An 18572-nucleotide genomic window follows, 5' to 3' on the forward strand; every position below is an offset into this window, starting at 1 on the left:
AGTAGACTTAAAGGAAAAGGCCATATCATGGGTTTGGAAAACAGATCAAAATCAGGACAAAGCAAGGAATTGTTGAAGGAAAGATCCAGACTCAGCAAGCTCTAGAGCTAGAAAGAAGCTCCAAGAATGTGTAAGAAATTCCCCCCTTTAGACAGGAAAGTGGACAAAGTGAACTTGGAGGGCCCAATGTTCTGCTGAGTTATTTTCCTATTGGCAACCCTGATTGATAGAAAAGGAAATTCTTTATTCATCTTTGGGTTTGTAACTGCATATATAAGTTACAATTTCAAACTGAGATTTCATGTTCCTGTGTCCTTAACAAAGCTGTGGCTTAAAAGCATTGTCCATCCCTGTCTTTGGTGTAGGCTTGCCCATCATTCATAAAGCTGTCAAACAAAATCCAGATGGAACAGGTGCTACTTTTTAGTGGGAATTTGGAGTTATGTAACTTTTGACCTTATTTGCCGGGGAACTTAGAGCCTCTCCTGAAGTAAAAGACTCAAGCCTGTACTTAGTGGAGCTGTTTCTCAATTTCTTCTTTAATCGACTTACATTTTTGGAAATGGTAAAAGGAACACACGCTGTGGTTACAAACAAAGCGAGCAGTACAGCTCCTAATGTGCATCGATAAGTGCCGCCTTTCTTGCTGGCTTTGATCAGGCTTTGTTTACTGTTGTTCAGTGCCTGAGCTTATCTTGGAAGATGTCATGAAGTTTTAGTAAAACCTTCAGATGTTTTAAGCTGACAAATTATTGGATTCTAGAAAATATATTACTTTCTCCTATGTTCCCCAGCTTGCTATTGTTGTTAACAAAGGCCAAGCAAGCCCTGTTTTTTGGGTGCTAAAATATGCCTTATATTTCTACCCAGTCAACCCTGCCTTCTTATACATGTACATTCTAGTTTACCTTAATTCTTTTGTTTGGCTTTAGTTTTGGTTTTAATTTGTGAGACAGGATCTTGCTGGTTGTCTTAGTTACTTTTTTATTACTGTGAAAAAATACCATGACCAAGCACCTAATAAGAGAAAGCATTAATTGGGGGCTTCCTTACAGTTTCAGAGGGTCAGTGCATGGCCATCATGGTGGGGAGCATGGCTGCAGGAAAGGAGGCATGTCACTGGAGCAGTAGCTAAAAGCTTGCATCTGATCAACCAGCAGCAGGCAGAGATAGCTAACTGGCAATAGTGTGGGCCCACCTTCAGTTGACACACCCCCTCCCAAAAGACCACAGTTCTTAATCCTTCCCAAACAGTTCTACCAAGTAGACCAAGCATTAAATCTCTGAGCCTATGGGGGCCATCCTCATTTAAACCACTACGCTGTGTATGCCATGCGCTTATGATCCTTCTGCCTGAGTCTCTCCAGTGCTGTGACCTACCAGCCTGGGCCACTATACCCAACTCCTGATTCATTTTGACATCTTTCTGCTCCTCCTCCAAACTTCTAAACTAAAGTGTGCTTAATACAAATTCTGTTCTTCTCCAATTTTGAAGCTCATAATGCTATTATGTATTGCTCATCAGTTAGAATTAGGTTGCTCCAGCTTGTGGGTCTTTGTAGAACAGCTGACAGATGCCTGCCTTGCTTTAGGTTGCATGGAACTCAGTTCATTTCAAATGCATTGAGTCTGGTCCTGACACATAGAGCTTGGAAAAGACCTTATAGACCAAATACCTTGTCTGCTGGCCTCTGCCTCTGCTCTTATTGTTGGAGTGTATGCATTGAGAATTAAAGGGCTTTTGATCAGAGCTTGTTACTGAAGTCCCCTATTTGTGCTGGCCCTACACACTCAGAGTTACTATAAGCTGGGATGGATAGTTTACTCAGGTGTGTTTGTTTCCAGAGCAAGAAGCTGTGGTGAGAAGCTAGCTTCCCCAAGACTTGAATTTTGGAGCTTTGTTTTATATTTGCTTCCAAATCTCCTGCTCTTACATCCTACTGCATTTGAGAGTAGAGAGTAGACAGCTGAGCAGGTCCTACTTTGGGCTGCTACTGTCTATCTAGAAGCTGGGAGAACATAGAATTTGTGAAAGAATTTCCCCTTATGTTCACCGGGGAACATTTCTTTGAAATGCAGGTATATATTTACTCACTGGGGACTGAAAGGCTACCATCTCACGGGGTCTTTCTGTCTGCCAAGACTACTATACCTGGGCTGTTATTGGGCTGCCTCTCTTTCCTCTCCTGTCTGACTGCCAGCCTCCCAGAATTCAGGGGTGGGGTGATCTCTTCACTTCTCATGTGTTTCAGGGCCCTGTTTGATTATGATCGGACCCGCGACAGCTGCCTGCCAAGTCAGGGACTCAGTTTCTCTTATGGTGACATTCTGCACGTCATTAATGCCTCTGATGATGAGTGGTGGCAAGCACGACTGGTGACTCCACATGGAGAGAGTGAGCAGATTGGTGTGATCCCCAGTAAAAAGAGGTGAGTTGTCAAGGTTTTTAGCAAGACCTTTTCTGACTTGTTGTGTTCTCCGCCCCCCTCCCTCTCCCTCTCCCTCCCCCCCCCCTCTGTCGTCGCCACCCCCCCTCCCTTCTCTCTCTCTAGTTACTTTATTTGTTTTGTGAGACAATGTCTCACTTTGTAGCACAGACTAGCCTGGAACTTCCTGTTTAGCCTAGGCTGGCCTCAAACTTGTTGCAATCCTACTGCCTCTGCCTCCAGAGTACTAGGAATCAGTTGTGTTCCAGCTCACCAGGCTTGATGTTTTGTTTTTGTTTTTTGTTTTCTGTTTTTTTGAGACAGGGTTTCTCTGTAGCTTTGGAGCCTGTCCTGGAACTCGCTCTTGTAGACCAGGCTGGCCTTGTGCCTCCTGAGTGCTGGGATTAAAGGCACGCGCCACTGCCCGGCTCAGGCTTTGTTATTTATCTTTGTTGGCCTGTCATACTGTAAGTTCCTTGAGAGCATTGTATAGGCCTTGTTAGGCCTTTTAGAAAGAGTCAGGACTTGGGACATGGTATTGACTGAATGAGCCAGTGTGGTTGCTGAGCCCATGTGCTGGCAATAACTAAACTTCCTGACTTCCAAACAGGGTTGAAAAGAAAGAGCGAGCTCGGTTGAAAACTGTGAAGTTCCATGCCAGGACAGGGATGATTGAGTCTAACCGGGTAAGTGGGGACCCCCTGGCCAAGGCAGGCAGCCAAGGTGTAAAGAGGGGTGAGAGGCGGGAGAACTGGGAAGCATGGAAGGCTGTCTTTTTCAGGGGGCTGGCTCTGTCCTGCTAGGAAATTGCCTGCTTTTCAGCAAGCAGCGGGAGCACTGAAAGCCCAGTTAGTGTGTGGCCCTGCTGTTGGGTGACTGATTCTGGAAGGGTTGGAGCTGGCTGACTTGGTGGGGAAGATGAAACCACTTGTGCTTGTCTCCCTGGCAGCAGACCCTGCCAGAGCTATGGAGACCCTGAGCAGAACCTGGTGTCGTCATCTTGCCGAGGGCCAGCCCCAGAGCTTCTGCCTGCCTCCAGACAGCACAGGGCAAGGGGACTCTCCCATCATTTTCTCTTATGAACTTGGGAAGCAGTAGAGGGAAGAAAGGCATGGAGTAGATGACTGTGTCAGTGGCACCTTGGGGCTGTGTCTAGGAGGCAACAGTGACCTTTACTCTGTAGGAAGCCAGTGAGTGATGCTGGACTAAGCAGAGCATCTAACATCCCTACCACATTTTCCTATAAACATGATTCTCTTCTTAACATCAACTTTCATTTAATCTCATAGACTCCATTTGTGGAAGATGGTCTTTTATTTAGTTCATCATTGTCTCCATTTTAGTTTTTCTTGCATGCTTTAAAATCCATTGTTGTTTTTTTTTCTTTTGTCCTTCCCCCCTCCATCTTCATGTTCTTTCACAGTCGATCAAAACGAAACGTAAAAAGAGTTTTCGTCTCTCTCGAAAGTTTCCATTTTACAAGAGCAAAGAAAACATGGCCCAGGAGAACAGCATACAGGAACGTAAGTAGCAGCAGAGTCCAGAGAGCAGACCATTCACAGCCCTGTCTTCTCGTCCTCAGTTGCCCCTTCCCTTAGAAGGAGTCGGTGGCCACCAAGTGCTTGTCTGCACGCACCTGCCTACTTCTAGTCAGGCTAGAACCTGGACTGCACAGGGAGATGTTGGGGCTTATTGCACAGCCCCTCACTTATTCAATGTCGGAGGCTCTGAGGATGGCCCAGGCACCTGTGCTGGAAGTGTGAGACAGAGCTGTGCTGTGGTGATAAAGAACGGTTTGCAGCTAGGGTCAGGGTTAGAAAATGGGTTTTCAGGAGAACAAGATCAAGGAACTAAGTTGCTCTCCTGGCTCCCGCATTTTATGTTTTCTTTCCCGCAGTTTCATTCATGCTTGTTAAGAGAAGAGCCTGTCCCTCCCCAGATCTCTAAAGTTGGGGGCTGCTTTTGGAATGCACACACATATGCAAGTGTAAGGGTACCCACGTGACTCATGGCAGGCTTCCTGTTATGCAGCGTTAGTTACCACAAGAAAATATTCCTGCTCACATGAGTTGATGTGGACACAGTGTTTGTTGCTCAGCATTATCTAAATAAAGATTTATTGAGAAACACAAGGCTAATTTGGTAGAACAGGCTGCTTTAGGAACCAATTCAATCCTGATACATCATCTTACCCTACCACATGCCTCAGAAATTAGTTGCTCTGACAGTAACCTTAAATACCATGTCAGGTTTGTACAGTAGGTTCTCATTCATGTCATTGTGACATTGTGAATTGTAGATGTCTCTCATTTACCAATCACTCCTCCATCTTTCATGGAGCAATCTTGTCATCTAGGAGTGTGGGATCTGACAGGAGACTGACTAGTTCTGGTTAGAAAATGGCCCCTAGTAGGCCCACCTAGTTCATGATTGTGATATGTGTGGGTTGTGGCCACTTGGGATAACCTTGATAGGACAAGGTGTCTTCATCCAAATGAAGACCAGGGCTTACTGTCCTGGGCTTGCTCAGTGGCAGGGGACAGAGGAGGTTGATTCTGCTCATGAGCAGTGGGAACCTGAGACAAAGATCTGAGATAATGTTGCCACAGTTTACCAGATAAGCCCAGAACCTCCTCATGGAGCCTAGCCTGGGGAGATGTCACTGTTTAATGGCCTAGCCAGTTGGGGGTGCCCATTGGCCAATAGGGTTGCAATTTTTTGGTGCCTGTTTTCCAGAAACCCAGTTTGGGGAGCTTTGGATACCACACCACAGAGAAGTTTGCTTTGAAGGGCTTGGACAGATTGGGGTAGTATGGTGGCACGTTCCCAGGGGGTGATAATTCTTTCTGCACAGTTGGCATATAGACGTGTCTCTTTCATGCACCAATGGGAGATGTGTTGCAGGGGCAAAGCAGAGACCTGGCCTCTACAACATAAATTTGATCAAAGAAGGTGTTTTTAAGCCCTGGAGTGTTGCCTGTTGTAGGCTATGGGTATATGGGATATAGACTACGTCAGAAAGACTGTCTACTCCAAGGCCTTTTGGCCACAAGCCAAATAGCACCAGGGCCAGATATCTTATATGACATGGGCTATTCTTTCTTCAGCAGATAACTTCACTTTACTGTAGTTCTAAGTCTTCATTGGACTTTATACTCCTATCGCTGATGCTCACCTGCCTCTGTATTCTTCCTTCCCCTCGTTTTTCTGTTTTTTTCTCTTTTCCCCGGTTTTCTCCTTTTTGTCCCTCCCTCCCCTTCCTGTACCCCTTCTGTCCCTGCTGTCTGTGAAATCAGGACTTCCCTGGGTTAAGTGACGATTATTATGGAGCAAAGAACCTGAGTAAGTCAAACATACACACCATTAACTGTATTTGTGGCATGAGTGGAGATCATGGGAGTGGGGGTGTAGGGCACATGGGTAAAAGGGTGAGGGAGGGCAGTGTTTGTGAGACCCTTTCCCATGGCAGAAGGAAATGTGTGTGGCTTCAATACCATTGTCCCTGGTATTCTAACAAATCTCTAGCATTCCTGTCTGTGTTTTCCTCCTACACCTCTGAGTGGTAGGGCATGAGCTCGGTGGCTGGGTCTAGGTGCGTTAACAGGGTGCGTGCTCGCTGATGTTTAGCTTCCTGGGGAGGGTGGGGACCTGTTGCTTGCATTTTCTCCAAGTAACCCTACATCAAAAAGTCAAGGTTAGGAACTGCAGCTTTTCCAGTCCTTCTAACCGGAGACATGGTGAACCCCACATCTGAGCTGTCCCAGGGGGTCCAGGTGTTACCATGAGGCCAAGGCCAGCTGTCCATAGAGCATCTCTAAGGGACCAAGATGGCCTTGTGGGGCCACCTGCACCACTTAAGGTCCATGTATAGTTAGTGCTTTTATCTCAGAAATGCTCTAACTGACATCTTTATTCTAGAACTTAGTCCAGATTGAGGACTAGGAGGGCCTAGATGAAGGTTCCTTAGAAGCTACCCTTGCTTACTGCACACATCCACAGTACAGCCTTATGGGTGGACTCTGTCCACATATGTTTTCCCTCAGTAAAAGATAAAGGTGGAAGACACAGTAACTGTCCTTGGGGGCTATTCAGGGCCGAGCCATGTGTCACGACAACTCAGCAAGTCCTTAGGGAGGTGGGCACAGCATATTATGGTCCTGGCTGAAACGAGCAGCGTCTCTCCATGTTTGGTGTGTCTGTGTCTCATTTCCATTTGCCTGCTGTTCTTTTGAGAGGGCTGCCATGTCTGTGCCTCCTGTGAATGCAGCTCTTTGCTTGAGCTTTCTCCACCCACACTCCAAGATGGGCTGGCCCCAACTGTCTGTGATGGGAGGGCTGGCTTGTCTTCCAGATAGTCTTACTGGCTTGTTGTTTCTATCTGACATGTGTTTTGTGGTGGATAGACACATACACCCCCCCCCACTGCTGAAGCCAAGTTTTCCTCAGCAATGGGAGAAAGGTGGCTATGGGTCCTCCTGAAGATCAGTGTAGTGTACCTGGTGACTGTTCCATCATCCAGTGATAAGCCTCTAAGTTGGAGAGTGTCACCCGATTCTGTACTTTTGGCGACTCTGTCTTGGGAGGAAATGTGTGGGCAGCAGCATGCCTAGACTTTTCTCTTTGACTGCCCTATTTCTCTCCTGCCCATTAGCCTTAGGAGATGAGTTCTGAGGCAGGATTTGGAAGCCATCCAAATCAGCTGGCTTGATTCAGATAAAGAGAATGCTATGAAAGGGAGTAAGCCTTCTAGTGCCCATGGAGGGACTTGGCAAACTGAGTGGTCTCTGGGGACATGGAGAAGATGGCCAGAACCTCAGGATTGGAGTTCTGCTTCCCAGTTGGTTGCCTGGATGTGGCGGGCCTCCTGTGGCCTGACTTGACTGGCAGCTCAGTGTCTCTCCCGGTGCATTTGAGTTTGTGCTGCATGGGACCTCTGAGTGGTGTGTTCTGAATTGGAGCCTCTTTTTTGTTGGCTTGCAGAGGGAGTGACATCCAACACCAGTGACAGCGAAAGCAGTTCCAGTAAGTGTGTGTCATGCCCCCATGTCCTGTAGCTCCCCCATGTCTCCCAGCCATCATCATTCCACTGTTGCACCGCTGCCATCCCTGCTCAGAGGCTGCTGCTCCTTTTAGCCATGTACACTTTGAGCCCCTGGAGATGCCGTGGCCAGTTCATTCACTTTGTTGGATGGAATGTGTAGATTAGAGAGAGAATAAGCCCCATAGCTCTGCCCAGGATCTGGTTTGAAACCAGCCCTGGGCTATTGAGGGAAGGGTAAACTGCCAATGATCAGGTCCCTGCCACAGGCATGTAGACTGTTGAGACTGCCAGGTTTACACATTTGCTCAGAGACCAAAAGTAAATGGCTTCTGACTTCCATCTGCCTTTCTGGGCACCTAGGACCACTTTAACTTCCGACTGGGTTACATAGGAAGGAAATTGTCCAGTATGCTTTGGGAGTGCCTATGGTTCAAACCTCACAAGCTTTGGAACACTGGCCTTTGAGGAGCCGCAGTGACTAGAGGTCTTAAGAACTCCGCCCAGGAGTCAGTCTCAGGCTCAGAAGAAGCCCCATAGCAAGTACCCTGTGGCTCCATGCAGAAGCCATTGCTAGTTTGGGGAACATAGGCACCCAGCACCAAGTGTCTTGGTGACTGTTTTAGGAAGACTTCTTGATTGCCAGGTTGCATGGGGTCCACCATGAGCAGAGAGCAGGCTCAGCGTTGCTCTTAAAGGGCACTGGGGCCTTAGCTCAGATGTTCCTCACTTTCCAAATGCTTCCTAGATGTGTAAAGTGGGTAAATAGATCCACAAAGGGGTGACATTAGGCTGAAGCTTTGGCGCTTGGACTAAGTGTGTGGACTCAGGTAAAGTGACTCTGGCAGATGTGTTTCAATCGCTTGGAGCTTCTCTGTGGTTTTCTTCAGAATAAGGGGGCCACTGAATATAACCAACTAGTACCTGTAAGTAGTTCCCTAGAGCTTGGGATAGTTTGGTAGAGACTTCTTGGCTTCTGGGTCTTGGTCCATAAATTGGGCAATATTTTACTGAATGAAACCACCCAGCCCAAGGCTGGTGAATGGCTTCTTAGCCTTCTTTTCAACAGAAGGTGATACTGTTGTGGTGGGTGTGGGCTATGGTGAGCACTATGTACAGACAGATCATAAAGGACTAATGTGTTTCCCTTTTTGTTGCAGAAGGACAAGAGGATGCTATTTTGTCATATGAGCCAGTGACACGACAAGAAAGTAAGCCCCCTTCTGAGAGTCTTGCCTTTGTGCCAGTCTCCCGGTCATGGGGCTCAGTATAGAGGGTAGCTAGGGGGCAGGGGAGGAGGAAGCTTGGCACATCCAGCCGTTGGCTCCTCCCTATCATCCCTGGGCATATGCCATGCTGCACATACTTTTGCACACTGCTAGGACGCCTTCCAAAGGGCAGGCGGAATTTGAGGAAAGCAATGGAAGGTCTGTTTCAGCGGAGGCAGTGTGGTTGTAAAGAGGGGGGGCTGTATCCTCCCCTGGGAATCTTCTTTGCAAGAACCTCTGTGGAAATTTTTCCTGACTCTGTTGGAAAGGGAGATGCATCTGATTTCAGACTTGTCTGAACCTAAGATTGTCAAATTTAAAGACTCTTTGAAGTTTTTATAGTTAAAAACCAGAGAATAGGCATAGTTGCTTCACCTTGTCTGAGTGGTGGTCACAGAGCCTCTGTCCTCAGAGTTGGGGCAGGTTGTCCTGCAGGACCTCTGCTCACTCACTGTCTTGTGCTCTCCCCAGTTCACTATGCCAGGCCCGTGATCATCTTGGGCCCTATGAAGGACCGAGTCAATGATGACCTGATCTCTGAATTCACTCATAAATTTGGATCCTGTGTGCCACGTAAGAGCCCAGGCAGACCCAGAGGAGTGAGGTTTGGTACTCTGGGAAGTATGTACTTTAAGACAGGGTCTAGAACCAGGGCCTTTGGGGACCTCCTGGAAGAGAGTAAGTAGCAACAATGCACCCACAGTACATGGGATTGGTAGGGTTGACATCCAACTTGGCTGCTTGATTTATGCTCCAGAGTAAAAGTTTGGGCGGTGATGGTCAGGATTGATTTTACAAATGAGGAGGCCCATCATTGTTTGGGTTTTTCTTTGTGGTGCTGGGGATTAAACCTAGGTACACAAAGTACACAAAGTGGTTTGAGGAATGATCTGTTTGGTTTCTCTAACTCCCATGCCAAGTTTTATGCCCTCCACCAGGCCATGTTTTAGGAATCTCTACCTTTTTGATCCATGTTAACCTCAGGCACCCTGTATTTAATATCTGGAGTTTGGAAGAGAAATAGGCCAGACAAAATTCTTTCCAAATGCTTTTTCTCATTCATCTGAAAAATTGTGTAGTGGCCTCCCATGAGAAAGGATGAAGTGGGCTTTTATAGCCCAGATCATTCTTTGAGGCACATATCATTTCCTTCCTTTTTCCCTCCCTCCCTCCCTCCCTTCAGATACCACTCTGCCTCGCCGTGACAATGAAGTAGATGGACAAGATTACCACTTTGTGGTTTCCCGGGAACAGATGGAGAAGGATATTCAGGACAACAAGTTCATTGAGGCAGGCCAGTTCAACGATAATCTCTATGGGACCAGCATCCAGTCAGTTCGGGCAGTTGCAGAGAGGGTAAGCAGAGAAGAGGTGGTCTGGCTACCCTTGAGCCATAGGAAGACAAATGCTCAGGCCTGGCATCCACTCACATTCACATCCTTCCCACACTGCCTACCAAAGCCATGGTGTCTCTCCACGGGCCAAGCCCCCAGTTATGGCATTATGTCTCTGTTCTGCAACTCTCATTGGAGCACCAGGCAACAGGGAAAAAGGCCCTAGGAGCAACCACCTTTTCTGATTTGTGGAAGCCGTGTTCATCAGACTTCTTGTCACGGTGACAAAACAACTTGGAGGAAACAGTGATTTTGGCTATGGCTTCAGAAGCTAGTCACTTGTGTTAGTGCGGGCATAGTAACGCCCGCCGGAGCTGCTTATAGCCTGCTTGTCTCATGTCAGGCAGGAAGCACAGAGAACCTGCTTTATAGGGAGCTTTCTTCTTTCCCCCTTTTTATTCCATCTGGGGTTTCCAAGGCCATGGGATGACAGTTCTTTCCCCTGAATTAATCCTTCCTGGGATGGCCCTCACAGTCACAGCAGAGAGCTTCACTAATCTCAAGGGACTTCTTAATCTGATTCAACAGAGAAGACGAACCGCCACAGAAACAAAAAAAAAAAATAGGCTTTGAGGACTTCTCTGGTTGGCCCTCAGTTGACGTGTGGAATACCCCCTCATTTCTTGGTGGGGCCCTGTAGCCAGGGACTGGATGAACTGATATGGGTCTGCTTTTTCAGGGCAAGCACTGCATCTTAGATGTTTCTGGCAACGCTATAAAGAGACTGCAGCAAGCACAACTTTACCCCATTGCCATTTTCATCAAGCCCAAGTCCATTGAAGCACTTATGTAAGTGTCCATGGGACTCAGGTGACCTTGGAGAGGAAAGGAAATAGATGTGTTGGGCAGGAGTAGGACCCAGAGAAATCCTGAAACCAACTCTGAGTGCCTGCTGTTCCTCCTGTTTGGGGGCCTGGGCATGCGCTTCCTTCCCAGTTGGGCTTTAGACTTGAAGGCTTTGAGGAGGAGTTTGCCGTGCGCTACTCTAAGGTGTTGTATAGCAGATTTTTAGGAACTCTAGAACATTATTGTGTTAATTAAATCATAAGCTCTTTTAGAAATGCATTGCTCCTATGTCTTCGGCAGGGAAATGAACCGACGGCAGACATATGAACAAGCAAATAAGATCTATGACAAAGCCATGAAACTGGAGCAAGAGTTTGGAGAGTACTTTACAGGTAAGATCCAGGAGTCCGTGCACTCCCGAGTCTGTGGGATCAGCCAGGCCAGCTCAGGGAGACTTAAGCAGAGCGAAACTGCCTGGGGAGCTTTCCAGTCACTGAGCACAGACCTTTCTCCAGCACTCAGGTTTCCTGTCAGCCACCAGTTAGCCAGGTTCTAGTACAGGCCACTCCCAGACACTGCTCTTGTAGGTTGCTTTGTTTGTTTTCTTGCGCTGTGAGATTGCATGTTCCTTCGACTCTTTTCCTCCCTGCTTTTCTTCTTGAATTTTGTGCTGAGTAAATATTTGTTGATGTTTTCTTAGTGTGGTGTTTAAGTTGTCTGTCAGTCTGCACGTGTGTGCATGTCACCTACTTTAGAAGATTGGGAAGGCCGGCCGGTGGTGGTGCACGAAGTTAGGAAATTATTTACATGCCATGGGTCTTTGGAGTCCTTTTAAGCATCCATATCTCTGTCTTTGTTTGTCAAACTGACCCCTGACACAGCAGATGTGATGGCTCATAGGAGCTCTGCCTTTTGCCAGAAATTGTGGTTTCTGCTCTTCCTCTGCATGACTGGGGTTTTCCAAAGCTTTGGGTGAAGCTGCTTTAGAATTATAGGCTGCCAGCCCATGGCAGACAAAAGCAATGGGAGCTTCAGTGGCTGGCATGCATTGGGTACTCAGTAAATATCTTCACAATACATGCATTTCCTATTCACTGCTAGTCTCACTGTCTCTGGCCTAGTTCAGCCAGATGTCCAGCCCTGGGCTCTGGGCATCTAGCCAACTACACTTCTGCACTCAACTCTAGACAGTTAACACAAGAAGCCAGACCCATGTTTCTGTGAGCGCCCATCATCCCCAGGGACATTACAGGAGGGTTGATCATAAGAGAGGCAGGACGGCTGGGGCATAGAGGGGAGGCTTATGGACCACAGTGATAACTTTTTCTCTCTCTCTTCACTTTAGCCATTGTACAGGGTGACTCGCTGGAAGAGATTTATAACAAAATCAAACAAATCATTGAGGACCAGTCTGTGCACTACATTTGGGTCCCATCCCCTGAAAAACTCTGAAGAACCCCCTCCAACCATTCTCTTGTGAACAGAAGAAAACCAAGCCCTCTTCCCTCCTTCCTCTTCATTCTTGTCCCCATGGGGAGAACAAATGACTACTGTCAAATTTGAGTTTTCTAGTCCTGTTCTTTTTAAAAAGTTTTGTTTTGTTTTAGTTAAGTTTTTGGGATGATGCCATCTCTCTCACTCATCATGTGACTGTGCCCATTCCTGCATGGACCTTTCCCAAGCGCTAGCACAGGTGCAAATCCATCAGAGTTGTTTTCGTAAACACCCAGCAGAAGCGAAGAGAAGAGGACTGATGGAAAGACAGACTCTGGACAACTGCACAGCTTGTGAAGTGAGCGAAAGAGCCCACGTGATGAGGTGCTCCTGGGCATTTCTACCCTGTACTGCTGGCTTGCAGCTCTGAACAGTGCAACGTAATGGCGACAGAAAGTATCTTATTTATATATAGATATATATATGTAATTTATATAAAATATATAGAAATTATATATATATATTATACACTCTTCTATAATATATATATATATATATATATATATACACACACACACACACACACACACACACACACACACATACATTGGGACTAGAAAATCTATGGAGATGTCCATCAATGGTACTATGTTATTAGAGAAATGCTTTAATTTTCATATTCCAATCAGATGACATCTTATGTTCCACCTGGTTGGGAAGGGGTTTGACAACGGTAGTAAGTGCTATACCAAAGCACTCTCTCGAATTTGGTCATTCTCTTCAAAGCTAAGGTTTGCTCCAGGTGGGGCCAACCTGCAGCATGAGAGAAGGGGCTTTGACTGGGAGCTTGAAATTGGAGACTTGACTGAAAGCAGTTGCTGCCCATGCAGGGCAGTCGTTCCTGTGCAGAAAAGAGAGAATGAATGGCTAATGATGCTCCGGATAAAATTGCCTATTGTTTTATGCCGCCTGATGTGTCTGCATGAGAGGTTTTCTTTTTGTTCATTTCTAAGCTGCTGTTAAACCAAAACCATGTCGTGCTACTGTGTCGGCCTTCTCATTCCTCCAAATTGTCCTTTTCCTATTTCAGTGAATGCGTAGAATCCTATTTGCCAGTGCTCTCAAGGCTTGTGAGGTTCTGAAGGAGCCAGGCCTGGGATACAGCAGGTAACTTAGGCCTGGCCATCCAGTCAGCAGAGGGAAAGCAGGGGCTGGTGAGGGCAGAGAGGAGAAGCTGAGGCTCAGAGTTCCCATGCTGGACTTAGCTGGAGGTTCCTTCATGGGGCCACTGGCAGGGATACAGGGTGCTTGCCTTTCAGCTCTGTGCTGGGACAGTGAAAGAGCACCAGGCTTGGCCAGCCATGTAGTGAGTTGGATTTGGGTTCTTTTCTTTTGCAACTGCTCCATTTGCCCTCCCCCGACCCCCTCACCAACAGCTGGTAGCTTACTGTTTCTTCAAGACGAAAGTAGACTTTAATGCTGTAAATTTGAGCTGTAGCGCTAAGACTCGCTTACTGGTGAGCTGTGAAATCTTGTTGCTTTTTTCCCCAGAGTCTGATGGCAGTGACTGGTCCAGGTAGTTTTCCTCCCGCCGCCAGTGCAGGCAGCAGGTGTGGTCCAGGCCCTACCCCACCCCACTGTGCTCCTTTGAAGCCAATGTGCCTCCCTCACCTCCACATTGGAGGGATGACGCAGGGGAGAACATAGAATTGCTTGGCCCTCCTGGGTTAGGACCATTGCAGGCAACTCGGTGTTGACACTTTAAAGCACTACCAGCCACATTCAGGAACTCTCTCTGGTCACAGGTATCCTACCAGCATAACGAGGCTAACTGTGACATAATGTGGGGCCCAGATCTAGGAGAAAGAAAAGGCAGCAGCTTTCTCTTGGGCAGTACACTGGATTGAAGGCAAAGAGGGATAAAGCGACAGATGATTGTGACTCTCATGAGGGGGGTGAGCAGGGAGTGTTGATTCTCTGATGGGAACTGACGTGTCTGTACAATGCTCAGCCCTCCCTCCAGGGAAGAAAAGCAAAGATTCAAAGTAAGCATGATAATAGTTGGTTTACCAGTGTTCCTTCCAAGGAGACATATATTTTTTAATAAATGATAGTTGCAATGAACCATGGCTCAGAGACCTTTTTGAAGTAGTCGAGGAGGGTGGTTGGGGCCCAACAACAGGAGGAACAACTCAGACCAATGCTTTTAGAGATGGGGGAGGAGGGCTCGCAGGGCAGTCCTCGAGAAGAATGTGGCCCAGGGTGGTGCTGCACCCTTTGCTACAATGAAGCTAAGAGTGTGTACTTGGGCTTCACTCTGACCTAGAAGCTGCCTTCACATCACCAGCTACACGGAGCCCATGTCTTTGGTGGCAAATACTGGTACTTTTCTAAAAGTTGGGTTGATTTGGAAGATGGTACCATAACAAAGACACATGCTAAAGAAGCAGGAGCCAGCCTGGCAGCACGGAACTGAGAAGAATGGTAAGAGAAAGCCACCTGCCAGCTACCACTTTACCACAGTGGAGGTAGCATGGGCCCCGGGGGAGAAGGTGGCAGGCGTCCTTGTGGCCCTCAGACACTGGGAGAAGTGCTTGAAGCAGGTATTTCTGACCATGGCTGATGCCATGCAGGCAGCTCGTGGGAAGAAACCTGAGATGGTGCTGCCATAATTAAGGTGCAAGAGTGAAACCTGAATGGTTGGGCCACCCCTAAGGTGTGTGGGCTGAGCCCCAGGAGGGATGATCACCTCCTCTGTGGGCTTTCATGGCATGCACAGCTCTTGCCTCCATACATTCTCAGTTGTTAGAGGGGAGCCCTTAACAGCTCTGCGGGGTTGAGGAAATTCACTTGGCAAGAGCAAAGGGAATAGAGTTGGCCTGTAGTCGCACTGTGCTGAGAGTCCGTCTTCACAGTGGATGGCCCATCGAGAGGGAGGACAGCTGGAGAAAATTAAGCCCCAACACAAGAAAACAACTGAGTAACTTGGGAAGGCCAAAGGGAAACGGGCCCTAGTGTGTGGGGCCTGACTGCCAGCAGTGCCTTGGATCTATGAAGTCAGGCGGGCTCTTCCCAAGTCTGCTGCTGACTGAGGCCAGGCCTGACTCAATTTCTTCTTCTCTAACAGGAAGAACTCAAAATATCCAAAGGGTGATACCTATCTATAACTAAATAAAATACTTGTTAGAACCCTAATTACCAACTTTATCCTAATTTGAACATTAGCTAATGGAAGTGAATTCTTTACCTGAAGCAAATGTAGGAGTTGAGAGGCCAGGAATGAAGCTAATAAGGACACAAAAGAATGAAGTTGAGGACTTGGATAGCCAGAAGAAAGGTGGGGCCGAGAAGGAACCTTTGGGCTCAAATTGAACAGTCACTGCTAATGGCCACCAGAATCTTTCCTGAAGGGACATTGCCTGCCTAGTTCTAAGCACTGTTTAAGCCGAGGAAGCAATGAGATGAACGGGGTTCCCAGCATTCACTTTTTCAGGACAGCCAGCAAGTTAGTGCTGAGCACAGCACAGGCCCAGAGGCCTCATTCTCCACGTGGCTGGTCCATGGCCACTTAGCCTTGCCACTTCTCAAGTTTTGTCTATCAGCCTGGTTTCCAGCTGGGCTTCCAAGTCCTTAATTCCACTAATTTTTTTTTACCCATTCGGTAATTTCCTAGGCACCTCTAGGACATTGTATTATCATTGCAAATCATTTCTGAAGCTCAAACCCAATTTCCCCAAAAACCTCCATGACTTCCAAGAGAAATTAGAACTAGCTTCTGCGCTTCTTCACCTCCCACCAGAAGTGTTGAGACTGGGCTTTGTCAGAAACTAGAACCTTAGCAGTGACACCCTAAGTACTGTGTGTGTGCAGACCCATCACCACTGGGCACGGTGACTCCTTCTAGTGGGTTTTTCCCATGTACATCAGACTGCATGAGCTACTTCCTAAGCCTAGCCCTCCCCGACTTGGTTGCCCGTCAGCACTCGGCCAGGGAGGAACAGAGGCAGAGTGCTACTTGGCCCGTTGTTCACCTCCAGGAGCCCATTGCTCTTTGGCGTGGCCTGTCAGCCCTTGGCTTTTTCTTCCATGGCAGCCTCCTCCAGCCATTTGCTTTCCCTGAAGGCGCTGCCCTCTCCCCTCCCCGCAAATACCCTGAGTCTTGGTTCTCTGCCTAGAAATGCCCACTCCCCTTTCATAGTTCCCTAGAAGACCCATTAATATGTGAAGACTTGGTACAAGAATCTCATTCATTCCCTCTCACGGGGCTGCACCCTCTTCCCACCAGGAGATAGAACTGATCTCTTTTAATACCTTGTCATCTTTGTCACCATTCACACATGTGCTCTCGTCATCCATTGCAAAGAGCAGCTGGGAAGGAGCTGCCTTATCACTTTCCTAGGTAAGGAAACTGAGGCACGGTGTGATCATGTGGTTAATAAGTCACAGAACCATGAGCCAAACAGCCTATGGCTACAGCAGCTATGCTCCCAGGCACCCCAGCAGCCTGTACCTTTGCTCAGGACATGGGACCTCGGCTTGCCCATTTGTCTTTCTTTCTGAGAGCAGTCTCGCTGCTCCTCCACACACCCAAGTGCTGCCCCAGAGGGTGGAGCGGATTAATGAGCTGCAGTCTATCTCAACCCTGGGAACAGGGATCTGACTAGGCTCCTGCCTGTGGGCAACGCTTTGCTTTCTGACCTTGCTTCTTCCATAGGGATCTTACTCCATTTGCTTAATTTCTATTCATCTTCGAGCACTCTGCTTTGCTCTGCTCATTCCTCTTTGCGCTCTGCTGTCCTCCCAGAGCTAACTGGCCACCCACCTTGCACCACAGACAAGCGACAGCCCTAGGGCTCAACTACAGCTATCCTTGAACTGCACCAGAAAGCGCTCAGATGCCAGCCTTTTTCCCCAGCAGGACATTCCGGGCCCTGTCCCTACTCTCCACAGGGAACCTCATTTAGCTCTGAGCAGAATCCTTCCCTTCCAGTGCTCACCCAGCTGGCAGATTTGTCCCTGTCCCTGTGGGTGCACCACATTTTCCTATCCCCAAGGCTCAAACCTGATCCGACTCCTTGGGTCATCATATGGACTTTCCAGCCAAAACTTGTTGAATATTTATGACTCTTCAATATACTTCTTTATTGCCATCCCTGTCCAGCCTGCATATCACTGTAGACAGGCCTTCCTCTTGGTGATAGAACGACAAGGGCACAAGAACAGTCCCAGTCTGAAGGAGCCTGTTATCTCTGATCTCGTAAGGAGCAAAGAAATAGCCCACGGAATTTTACCTTAGGGCGAAGGCGATGAAGGAAATACACAGGATGGGAAGTGTGCTTAGGAAAGGGTGCACGGGGACACCTCTGGAGGTGAAATTCAGATCAAGACCTTTAAGACCTGCAGAAAAAGCCACTGGGGAAGGAGCAGGGGAGTGGGGGAGGGGACAGGTTTTGCTGAGCACTCTGTGCTTACAGGGCTAACTGCTTGACATTTCTTGAAAGACCAGTGTAGATCCATGCTTTTTACCTAGGAGCAAGGCCCCTGTCTGGAGTCTTTGTAGTTCACATCTCTTCTGTGAAGAAACCTTGAAACTTCCGCTGAAATGTCAGTGACCTCTCAAGAAGAGACCCCCTCTTCCACCCTCCTAATAGTTTCTCCTGACTTACTCCTTTTTGCACGTTGGCTGTATTCATATGTACTTCTCCAACTAGACGAGGCTTCTAGGAGGCCTGGAGCACCGCTGTTGGATCCCGCCATACCCTGGGGCTAATACACACCCTACTTTACCAGTGCTGGCTAAGTGACTGTCAAAATTTTCCTTTCTGGGCCTCAGTCTTCCTTGAAACTGAGGTGATGTCAAGGCTCTCCCTGCTCTAACACTTACTGAAATGATTCAGTAGAATGGTAAGGTGACTTTGCCAGGTCCTTGACAAAAAGGTCATGTTTCTGTGAACTTGCACTTGAGACCAACAAAACGGGTAACGTAAAAGGTGTAAGAACAGCTGCTGAAGACGAGCATTTGTTACCACACAGCCAAACAGTAATCCTTGGCAGGCTAGGGGCTTTCTTCTAAGGAGCAAGGGAACAGGTCCTGGGGCTCAGACCAGGGGAAGTCGTTTCTATTGGCTGCTCACAGAGGTCAAATTCCAGAGCAGATTGAAAAACTAGGAAGCTCTGGATTAGAATAGATCATTCAAATTTCATAAAGAAGTTGTAGCTGGGGAAA

General features: G+C 47.7%; 1 protein-coding gene across 3 annotated transcripts in view; it reads left to right on the top strand.

The window, feature by feature from the left end:
* LOC121443291 (disks large homolog 3-like) overlaps positions 1-12475 on the top strand; it is a 49811-nt gene extending 37336 nt beyond the window's left edge. The window contains exons 12-21 of one of the 3 annotated variants that reach the window (XM_041644992.1): positions 2253-2429; positions 3037-3112; positions 5723-5768; positions 7407-7448; positions 8625-8675; positions 9204-9305; positions 9916-10088; positions 10806-10915; positions 11213-11304; positions 12258-12475. In XM_041644992.1, the coding sequence (XP_041500926.1) occupies positions 2253-2429; positions 3037-3112; positions 5723-5768; positions 7407-7448; positions 8625-8675; positions 9204-9305; positions 9916-10088; positions 10806-10915; positions 11213-11304; positions 12258-12364 (976 nt within the window). In that variant the 3' untranslated portion in view covers positions 12365-12475. Of the gene's footprint in view, positions 1-2252; positions 2430-3036; positions 3113-3849; positions 3950-5722; positions 5769-7406; positions 7449-8624; positions 8676-9203; positions 9306-9915; positions 10089-10805; positions 10916-11212; positions 11305-12257 lie in introns of all 3 variants that reach the window. The other 2 variants (XM_041644994.1, XM_041644993.1) reach the window with 2 other exon arrangements.
* Positions 12476-18572: the final 6097 nt, after the last annotated feature.

Source organism: Microtus oregoni, unplaced genomic scaffold (genome assembly GCF_018167655.1).
Source record: "Microtus oregoni isolate MIOR12 unplaced genomic scaffold, Mior012 000104F_ref0000108, whole genome shotgun sequence".
NCBI classification, from domain to species: Eukaryota; Metazoa; Chordata; class Mammalia; order Rodentia; family Cricetidae; genus Microtus; species Microtus oregoni.